Source organism: Cuculus canorus, chromosome 5, assembly GCF_017976375.1.
Source record: "Cuculus canorus isolate bCucCan1 chromosome 5, bCucCan1.pri, whole genome shotgun sequence".
Taxonomy (NCBI): domain Eukaryota; kingdom Metazoa; phylum Chordata; class Aves; order Cuculiformes; family Cuculidae; genus Cuculus; species Cuculus canorus.
Genome location: NC_071405.1, coordinates 50,154,683 through 50,165,657, shown reverse-complemented (window position 1 = coordinate 50,165,657; position 10,975 = coordinate 50,154,683). Strand labels below are relative to the sequence as shown.

Genomic DNA, 10,975 nt, shown 5'->3' with positions numbered 1-10,975 from the left:
GTAAATATTTTTGCTGTCTGTGTGTGGTTGCTGATAGTGGAATCCAGAGAGCATTGAAGGAGACCTTAAAGTGCATCCAATTGTAATGTTTTCGTGATCATCTCCAATGAGATGAGAGGTCTAACTTTTATGAACTTCAAACACCTATGATTGCTTAATAACATCTTACATTTTCTCCTTTAACATCTTTTAGTTAAATTAAGTGGAAAAAAGATGCTCAAGAAGCCTCCATGCAACTTGGGGTGGATTTCTTCACGAGAATGCATGTCACCACTAGAATGCACACTTTAGATCACAAGCTTCAAACTGGTAAATTACAAGAGTTAGAGATGTCTGAGTGCTCTATTCTCCAAATCAGTTCTTACATTCTGTAACTTACAGCAAGTGTTCAGCGTTTCTAATTACAGGCCTATGAAGTAGTAGGGAATTTCCATGATAATTAAAAATATGCAAGCTCTCTGGAAAACTAAAAGCTTCCAGCATAACTTCATTATACGATACCCTTCTTTGAAAAAGTCAAAACTGAGAAGTGGCTTTACAAATGACCAAACTGTATGCTTTGAACAGTTAAGGTCATTTTGTTTCTTTCTATGGTAAATAGCAGGTGTTACTGATATTGTTCTGCTTTTCCTCTCTATCATGCTTAATTAAAAGAGGTTACAGTAGTGTTTAGTTAATTCACTACCTTAGATTTAAAAGCTGTTAGTATTTGTGAAAAAAATGCATAGAAAAGCGGTCTGGATCTGTTATAGACGAAACAGGAAAGCTAATTTAGGAGTTTGATGTCAGATGAAATAATCATTATTTCAGTGAATTTACTGTCCTATCAAATAAAGGATGAACTGTCAAGAACAATCTATTTTTAAAAAACTTAACTTAATAAATATTTTGTATACATCTTGTTTAGCACTGGCCATTTCACCTAGTGTACAATGTAAAACTGCCTCCTTAGTGTAGAACTAGTTATGTTCACAGTTGTATTTACAACTCAGTGTCTCCTTTTGTGATGAGTTTACTTCACTAATTAGCCTGCCAACTACTTTATGAAAGTGTATTTGTTCTGGTATCTTGATAAATGATAACCATCACCCCTCTTGTTCTTAAGTGATTTACTTCCATGCAAGAGGAAAATGACAGTATTAAACGCTGCTTCAGCTTGCTTTTTGGTGGTACTTTCCACATAAAATATAGGTACTTTTAATATTTCTAAAGTATGCTTAAACCAAGTCACTGCAGCTGAGGGCAGTGCTTTGATTAGACTAAGTCAAATTAGACTAGCTTACTCAAATTACTAAAACCTCAGCTTATCTGAAAAAGGGAGGGAGGCGTTTAGCTTCTGTGACTCAACAAAGCTGAGTTAAGCTACTTGCACACAGTGGAAAAGTGTGACCTGATCTGCCCTGTAGTGGTGTGAATCAAACTGAGCTGGGTGTCCTCAGGGAGCAGGCGGGGATGGGGGTTTCTCCTCACCCTTCAAGCATTATTTCTTTACAACAACCATACCCCTGTAGGCTGTAGGACTACCATTAATGGCTCTAAATAAAAAGCCAAGTCCTTGGTAGAGCTATTGCTGCAACCCTGGCAGCAGCAGCTTTTTATTTTTTTTAGTTATGCAGAGACACAAAAGCTGAAGCAGGAAATGCTTCTGCCTTTTCCAGTTCTAGTGCTGCTCTTGATAAATTTCAGCAGCCAAGTCACACTTCAGCACCATTCCTCAGGGTATTAATTTTCATCATACTTTTTCCATTTTAAAACTAGCAGCTGTGAGTGTGTTCTAACTTTTTACAGACTGCATAAAGTAGCAAATCAAATAATTGTATAAAAAATGACAAGCTCAGGCAATACTTTTATTTCTGCAACGGTAGGACAGAAGCCAAAACTTACACAGTCCACAGTTATTACTTTGTAAGAATGCATCACAACTCTCCTTTGGCTGTTCCAGTCCTTTATGTACCATCTCTCCAGGTTTCTGTATTTGGCAGCTGTAAGATGCCATCGGTGTCACTCTAGTCAGATTACTACAGCCAACACTTCAGGCACTGACCTCTTTAATGCTTACATAGAACCTTCAAGTTGTTGTAAGCCCCATGTTAAGAACTGTTTTATAAAATTGTACCAAGCATCTGACCAATGTCCCAAAGGACACCAGTCCAACTTAGACACGAGGATTCTTTTCATATGTTTCATAGGCAAATTCTTCTGTATGAGCTCTGTCATTTAGCAGGCCAATAAAATCGATCTCCAGCTGGAACGGACCATCTAATTTATCTCCAATGGTGAATCCCAGAGTACTAACCTAATGAAAAGATACATGCATTAGACCAGTGTTTAGAAGGTTACAATCAAATAAATTTGTATCAATCACTTCCACGTTTTACAAAAAAATTAATGGCTGTCCATACCTTTGCCTAACATGCAGCATTACTTCTTAAGGCTTGACTGCTTCACTACCACATTCTGAATATAGACCTCCACAGAAAACTGCTTCCCATTTGCCTTTCTACCACTACGTTGAACCTCTTTTCAACCCTGTTGAAAACAGCCTGAGCCTAAGGCAGCACTGCGCTTTTTATCCTTCAAGGTTTGTATAGCACCAGTTTGATCATGATTGGTCATACAAGCATCTTTTCATAAAGCCTGTTATAATTCTTATGTGAGCAGGGAACACAAACAATGTAATTGAGGATGGAAGGCAATGTGCAAATCAAATCACACTGGCATAGTGTGAAAGTGCACCAAGCCAGATATTTTAAAATGCCTGAAACTTTGTTACTGTTATATTACCACAGGGTTCTTAGACACTGTTTCCCGACTAATGTTCTTCAATGTGAGACCATTCCTCATTCCTTTCCCCTTATGTTCTCCCCCACTACTACGCTAATTTTTTAAGAACAAAAATTATTCTAACTAATAGATGCCATAGAAATGCATGGGGCTCAGGCATATTTCCAACCGGCCTGTGGCTTGCTTGAAACTGCTCTCAGCTCCTACATGTAACCAACTACCTTTCAGAGTCTCCAATGTTTGCAGTTCTCAAACATGCCAGTGGCTGGCTGCTGATCAAGCTCCAGCTGTCCTTGGGCCCTGCTAGAAACACAGGTCTGAGCTGTACCCATGATTTTAAGGACCGTTGTATATGCAGGAAAACATGCCTAGAATAGTTTAATTGTAGGCTGAAACTAAATATATACTGTAAATATATGCTAAATGAATGTAAGAACAAAGCTAAAGGAAATTAAATGCATCAACACTCTTTTCAGATCGTTCTGATGTTTTAAATGCTGTCTCTTCCCCAGAGGCTCTACAATCAGCCCCCATGGCTTGTGGATTCCAGAGAGCTTTTTAGCTCCATCTTTCTAATTCATAGCATTACAGATGACTACAGGAGTCTCCCAAGCTCTCTATTCTGGAGAATCTATCTGTTTGCAAGGCCTGGGCACACTGGCTCTTTCCTGCCTTTTTATTCCTGTTTAACAATGCCTTTCTCGGTTCATGGGAAAACACATAGTAGTATCTTGAGGGGCCAAAAGATTTTATCAAGATATCTTTGATTGCTTTCAGAGCTCTTCCCCTATTTTTAGGTTTCTTTAAAATGAATTTGTAAAATCACACTTCACATTATCGACAAGTGCATCATTTTTACAGTGAAAAACTAAGCATAAGATAACAAGGAATGAAAATCAAGTAAAGGATGCTTAGATGAAATACTGCTTTGTCCCTCTGACTCAACGGTAAACATTTTTAAACACACCACATACAACTTTATGTTTTCATTTACCATTTTGAATTACCGTATATTCCAAACCTGATAAATTCTTCAATGTCTTCAATGTCTGTATTTAAACACAGGTCTTTAATCTATCTAGGTAATCAAGAAACAGCTCGCTTATCTAGATATAACAACTTTCTTCCATGAAGTATATTTTTTCTTGTAATTGGTCTACTTTCTTCATACCATTCATATTTGCTTTCTACAGCCTCAAGCACTGTTTTAAAACAAAATGTTTTCATGCTGCCTATCACTGAATTGCCTTCAAATTTTTCCTAATTTTTTTTTCCCCATTAAGGCAATTAGGAAGTGAAAGCAACATTCCAGGTGACTAACACTTATTCAAATAATGGGCTTTTTATTTTCTCCCCATATATATTTCTAATGTTTGTTTTCCTTTTGGCAGTCACTGGATGTTAAGCTGCCCTTCCTTATGTACACGAGGGTCACTGAAATTGAAAAGAAAAAAGATACAGAATCGATTTTTTTACAACATGCCTCCTTCCATGAATTAGTCTACTTATTTTTAGAAACAAAATTAAAGTCACCACATTTACTTGATATTTAGCCTGAAAAAAAAAACCCTAAAAAAGAGCCTACAAATGCATTGCTTTGCTGCTCACTATCGAAGTCACTGAAACAGTATATCCTCAAATAAAATCTCACTGTATAATATCCCTTACAGTCTACTGTCAGGAAGGAAGTTTATGATACTTACTTTTATTGTTAATATTTCTGGCAGTACTGTGCCAGCTGGCACTTTAGATTTTGGTCACTTTGATAACTCCTCCCAAAACTATTTATTTTAATTTTTTTTTTAAGCCAAGGAAGTTATGAGCTATTTCTTGGTTATCTAGATATCTTATTTTTGAGCTACTTTGAAGTAAAATGACACTACTATCACAAAGTAGCTTAATTTAAATGCAAAGGCCAGAACACAAGGAAAGTGCATTGTAAGAAGAGAGCCTTCAAATTCACACACATTAAAGGATTTGTAAATCATCTATATTGTGACAGTATAATCTTAAAGGATATTTCAGACAGACAAAGCCTATAGAAAACTTACCTTGTCTAACCAGATAGGATGCTGGTTATCCTGGACTCTTCCCCGACTAGAGAGAAAGAATTTGGAGAATGGAATCTGACAGAAGAAAAATCCAAACCAAACCAGACTTTAATGTCACCAGTACATAGAATAAAAGCTTAAATTAAAACCCTGCCTTAGAAAATGAAATAATCCTCTGAACAGGTTCGGTGCAGAGAATGGGCACAGAGAAATGGGCCACATTAACCATTCAACTGCTCACAGCCAAAGCCAGCCCCATGCTGTCCTGTGGTGGCTGTTGTGGCCTGTTAGGATCCAATGAGAAGCTGCAGCACAGAAGGTGGCTGTTTACATCTACAATATCTCCTTCCAGTACCATGTCCGCATAAAATAGAAATTAATGAAAAGTCTATCATGCATATACATCAACAGCATCCCTCCCCAAGACGTGCATTTCACAGTGCAAACATCATACCGAGACACCGGTACTCTAGCAAGGCAGCTCAGAATATTGTAAAAATTACTTTGAACGCAGTGGGAGGAAGAAACAGGAGGGAAAACAGGAGCAATGCCTCATGCGGGTAAGAGGAAACATGCAAATCGGCAACAATGCCCTGATTTTCATCCTCCTGACTCCTCATCTGTGAAACAGTGGACCTGACAACACTATTATAAAGTGCTCAACTCCATTTCATAAGGATGTGCAAACCTCCTTACTGTTGTCATCAGCAAATTACAAAAGCTCTCCAAGTTTCATCAAAAAAAGTCAAGACTCCCATTTCTTACAAATATTGTTTGTGTCTCAGATTCAAAGGCCAGAAATGACAAACCAAATCTCTGAGTCTCTGACTGACTCCGGTGAGGCAGCAGGTTAAGCAAATCCTCTTGGGGGGCACAAACGCTACACCAACCTCCATCTCTTTGTATGACAGAGAAAAACGTTATCACAGAGAACACTCCAGGCAACACCTGCTAAGCTTCAATCACTGTATCTGTTCTGTTGCTCCAGTAACCACTAACAGCAGATGTTTAGGTGAGCATATGGTGGATCACAGCTTTAATACAGCTGATGCAGCGTGCCCTCCCACAATCCCATGACTGACAGTTTCGGGAACTCACACGCCAAAGGCACGTGTCTGTTGTACAAGGATATGTAACAGCAGCGTTGAATGGACAGCAACAGCAACTGCTGAAAGAATTCCCCTTCCACAGAGCTACAGCTTGGAACCCAAGACAGTCTCGTTTGACACACGTGTTAGCTCACCTTTATTTCCTCCCAGTATGGGCCTCCTCGGGTGAACATGAAATAGTTGTAGAGGTCATCCTTTTGATGAGAGAAGTAAGGGTCTGTATAAATGTTTACCATCCAAGGTCTGCCATCGCCACGGACACGTAAATACAGACTGTTGAAGTTTGACCAGTCATAATATTTCTTCCTAGCAAAAGATCCCTAAAAGTTTATTAATAACAGAATTATTCCTCCTTAATAAAGGGAAACTTCTGTTATGAAAAACAGTGCACTATTGCTTTCTTCGCCACCCTCATTATTATTAATATCTACTGTGATACAGGGAAAACTGGCTGACTCTTTCATCATGCCTGCTGTTGATCTCACTGAATTTCCTTCAGCTCTCTGTTAGAGCCCACAGATTGCAGTATCACCGCTCTAAGGACTCATGCTTCAATTCTAAACTACAATCTTGTAACTATGAGAAATCAGACCTTCTTTCTAGGACCAGATCCCCTACCAGGCAAGCACATGAACCCTACAGCAATGGATCAGTGGTTATGTAGTTCATCAAGTTTAATATCTTGTGGTCAGTACTAGATTACTCGGAAGTAATTAAAAGAAATTGAAGATGTGGGATAATTTATCCCCTGTGATAACTTCCCTTATTGAAGGCCAACATAAGCCCTGGAAGCATTTGATGTTTCCCACCACCTTCTGTCATTAACTGTATGTAATGGTAGGGATTGTGAGCACGCCTAATGCTCAAATGCATGTTTTTCTGAAGACCTTAAAAATCCCAGTGCTGCGATCTACATATTGGCAGATCCAAAAGCCTTCAGAGAGTTACACTGAGTCACTTGGAGTGACGGGGAGCAGGGGGCAGTGCTATTCTTGCCCAGAATTGCTTAAACCAAGTCAAAATTGGCACCAAAAAGTCAGCAATTTCCCCTTTATCTACCACTCTAATTACCACTGTCCTACCAATTTATCTTACAGGTAACAAGATGAGTACATCATTAACACATTAATATATGGGCTGTGGCTACCTGATTTGATGGTTTTGCCAGTTTTTAGTCTTTTCACGTAAATGAAGAAGAGCCTTTGTATTTATGTTTTCACTCTCTGATTTCACACTGTATTATAAAGATGGACTTATACATGCCACCACTTCAGAATTAGGAGGTGAAAGTTTGAGTCACACTTGCACAAGTCAGCAGCAGTCTTGGGAATTTAAGTGAGGTGACATTCAATCTACTATTCCGTCTCCTGACCTGGTGTCACCATTTTAACATTCATCTGCCTCTCGCTGCCCATTGATGTTGCTTGCTCATATTCTCTGTTCTCCAAGTTTCTGGCCCAGAAAAGATTTTACCTGTGTACTTGTGTCAAATCACAAAAAGATAGGATAGTGTCAGTAATAAGCACATCCATATCTGGTTCTGTTTAGCTCAATTCTAAGCCAGCATAGATTTGTTTTTCTGACGTACATTCAGAGTAAGATCTTTAAGAAGTACATTTCAAAGCATTAATTTCTATTCCTGTGAGAAAAAATGATGAGCTCATTGACCTAAGCCAAGTTTGATGAATAAGCAAAGTTAAAACCCAGAAAATTTACCCTTATGACACATTCCATTAACTTCAAATTTAGAAAGACATCTCGATTTTAATCATATCACCTTTGGATGCAAAGGTTCATTATAGATCTTTCATTTGCAAAGAGATTGCAAACAGGGCTGTCTTAATGAGCTGGTGCCCTATTGCAAATAAATAAATGATCAAACATATATTATTCTTTCTCTAACAAAGGAAAAGAAAATCCAAGAAGAACTCTAAGTTCCCTCCAGGACAAAGGATACAGCAGCAATTACATCCATAAAGGAACATCTAATATTCCTGGAAGCGATTAGTTTCAACCACGGTAGACAACAGCCCACTTGCCACTGAGATTACACCGAAATGTTCTCTGATCAAATAACAGAAGCTCTGCAAACACAGAGTTGTACTTACCAGTAGTGGTTTAGCTCTCATACTACAATATCCACTGTATTTTGTCTCCCCATCACGAGGCACTTCTGTATTGAGGGTTCCATACAGCAGAGCAGCCTGGTTATTCCTACCTAATTTGAGGTAAACTTCACTTTTGCCTCCAATCTCTACATCAGAGGAAATAACCCATTTATTTAAATCTTCTTGGCTCCGAAACTCCCACAACACCCTTGTCTGTTCCAAGAAGTGATGACTGAATGGATGGCCTTCAGGTCCTGTTAAATGATCCTTGGTCTCCTTCTTCAGCATGTTCAGCTGAGTCTTTAAGACCTCGATGCTCTTTTTAAAACTGAGGTCAACTTTTTTCCACGACGGTTTTTTCTCAGGCTGTGACCCTGGCCTCCTGTAGCTACTATACAATTTTGACAGGGAATTGCTGACAAGAGGTCCAAGTAAGGGATGCAAAACTTGGTGCCTGCAGCATCTAACACATAAGTAAGGACTGTTCAGCAACATCGTAGTTAAAGCCATGTTGGTCAACTTGAAGAATTCACTTCCAGTGAGGTGATTAATGTGTTTGAAATCAATTTCACAGCAAAACCAGTATCCAGAGCTATCTCACTTCAGTTACTGTAGTATATCTCCACCTTTAATGAAAGAGAAAAGATTAAAAAAAATACATGTAAGATTTTTGTAAAAATATTTGATTTTTTAAAAGAGTTGTTAACTGGAAAGCCATAGGTAAAAGGAATAAGAAATAACATCAATTTTTACACTTCCTTAGACTTATAGCTTACTTCATGATTTCAGCCCAATGTGTTCCCCTCTGTGACGTGAAATATCCATGCAATTAAGAAAAAATAAGTAAAATACTTCAAATGAAGTTGAAAATAGGAAAAAAACACCCACCAATTCCCGTTCATCCCCCTTTCACTGTATGTAAGTTCAGGTATTACAAGTAAGATCAGCAAGAGCAACCTCAAGGAGAACATTCTGAAAAGATGGCATCTATATGAACTATAGAAATCCTGCAAAAAAAATCACCAATTCATATGGGTAGACCCTTGCTCCGATAAGGACCAGGACAAGTCTCAGCTGACAATCACAGGGGACAAGACTCTTCACATATTAAGTCGTACAACAGCAATACTACATCCTTCTTCTAGAAGTCATCTGGCCCCTTGCCCACCCCCCCCCAGACACATCTCGTTTGGGATTACAGAGAAGTTGGGACCAAAGAATTTGTACAGTTCAACAGGATTTTTTATAAAGTTTTAGAAAAAATTCTGAAAAATCTTCTCTTTGCTTCTCTCTGCATCATTGCTGGTAGGAAGAGCTGTGCCACACTGCTGTTCTCTAATTCACAAGGAAGAGCCTGAAATGCAATGCTCTACAGACACTATTATCTCCAACTCATAAGATTAGACAGACTAGTTGCCTAGTTTTGGGTTTTCATTTTTTGTTGTATTTTGTTTTGCCACAGAATATGTCCTAAAATGATCTAAAATCAGTTGATGCTCTCTGAGAATAAGAACGGAGTCAGTCAAAACAAATTACATAAGTGACACGCCAGACCATTCAGCTCATTCAATCTCTCTCAGAATTTTTAAACGTGAAACTAGTCATTCCTCTGTCCCTTTCACCCACAAAGTCTTCTGAGCCTGGAAGCCTCACATAGTTCTCAGTTACAAACTCTCATGGAGCCACAGTGGGACAGTCCTTTCCTTTTTCATGTCTTCCCTGTTTCAAATGCCCTTTTTCCCCTCTTTCTCCTGCAATAGGAGCCAACATGCGTGCTTTACGCAGTGTAACACCCTATGGGGAACCAGTCTGCATCTTTAAACAGCTACAGGGATGGCATTTGCTAACCAGCTTAGATTCACAGAATCACTTAGGTTGGAAAAGAACTCTAAGATCACCAAGTGCACCCATCAATAACAAAATACCAACTTGCCTACTTAAACCTTGTCCTGAAGCAACACATCACATTTGTTTAAATATTTCTAGGGATAGTGACTTCGCCACTCTCCTGGGCAGCCTGTTCCAATGTTTCACCACCCTCCAGTTGTAAGGGGGGGTGGGAGGGAAGGTCCCCTTGGAAGGGGAGGAGGAGGGAGGTAAGAAGTCCCCTTGGAAGGGGCGGGGAGGGGGGAAAGTCCCCTTGGAAGGGGCGGAGGGGGGGGAAAGTCCCCTTGGAAGGGCCGGAGGGGGGGAAGGTCCCGTTGGAAGGCGGGGGAGGAGATGCCCTTGGAGGGGGGGGAAGGGTAGCGCCAAGAGGACAGCAGCAGCCATACCGCGTCTCCCCGGTGCGCAGGCTCCATCCTCCCGCTGCGTTTCGCCGGTCTGACGCCCGCCCCGAGCCCGTCGAGAACACACCCCTCCCCTCCGGTCCCGTGACCGGCAGCCACCGCCGCTTCCGCCCCGCAACCATCGGGTTGGAGGCTGCAGCGGATCCTCCTGCTCGGCCCCACCCCATCACCCTCTGACCGCACCCCCGCGCTTTCCCGCCAGACCCAGGCGGTGGCCACGCCCCCTCACACGCCCCCATGCCCACGGCTCCGCCCCCAGCCGCATTGCCCCGCCCTTCGCCCCAAACGCCACTCCCCGGACCCGGCGCTTTGGCCCCGCCCCTAAATTGGCTCCGCCCGCTGTCCCAACACCGCTCCCCTACCTCTGTGCGTTGGCCCCGCCCACCTCTCTTTCTTATCCCGGCGCTTTTGCTCCGCCTCCTACATTGGTCCTACCCTTCGCCCCATGTCCCTCTCCGCTATTCCTGTGCGTCAGCCCCGCCCACCGCACAAACCCCGCACCCCAGAACATTGACCCCCTCCCAACATAGCCCTGCCCACCTCTCAAACCCTGCTGCCCTACTCCTGTGCGTCGGCCACGCCCCTTGTATTGGCCCCGCCCTTCCCGTTAGTCACTACACCCGCTGCGTTGGCCC

At 41.2% G+C, this 10,975-nt stretch overlaps 1 protein-coding gene across 2 annotated transcripts; it reads right to left on the bottom strand.

Moving 5' to 3' along the window:
• Positions 1-2,155: 2,155 nt before the first annotated feature.
• On the bottom strand, positions 2,156-10,934 carry NDUFAF1 (NADH:ubiquinone oxidoreductase complex assembly factor 1). Of its 2 annotated transcripts, none has more exons than XM_054066558.1 (5): positions 10,881-10,934; positions 8,053-8,678; positions 6,079-6,264; positions 4,836-4,910; positions 2,156-2,296 (listed from the first exon to the last, which is right to left on the bottom strand). In XM_054066558.1, exons 2-5 carry the CDS (start codon positions 8,560-8,562, stop codon positions 2,156-2,158), a joined length of 912 nt encoding a protein of 303 aa, XP_053922533.1. In that variant the 5' UTR covers positions 8,563-8,678; positions 10,881-10,934. The 2 variants fall into 2 exon arrangements, with proteins under 2 accessions (XP_053922533.1, XP_053922532.1); XM_054066557.1 differs by lacking the exon at positions 10,881-10,934 and adding an exon at positions 10,326-10,473.
• Between the last annotated feature and the right edge of the window lie 41 nt (positions 10,935-10,975).

What these genes read in the sequence shown, in the direction of transcription:
- NDUFAF1 (XM_054066558.1), bottom strand. Translation starts at nt 8,562, where the DNA reads ATGGCTTTAACTACGATGTTGCTGAACAGTCCTTACTTATGTGTTAGA. An exon ending in TGAGAGCTAAACCACTACTG is followed by an intron (nt 6,265 to 8,052) that starts GTAAGTACAACT and finishes ATAAACTTTTAG; the next exon opens with GGATCTTTTGCTAGGAAGAA. An exon ending in CATACTGGGAGGAAATAAAG is followed by an intron (nt 4,911 to 6,078) that starts GTGAGCTAACAC and finishes TTCTTCTGTCAG; the next exon opens with ATTCCATTCTCCAAATTCTT.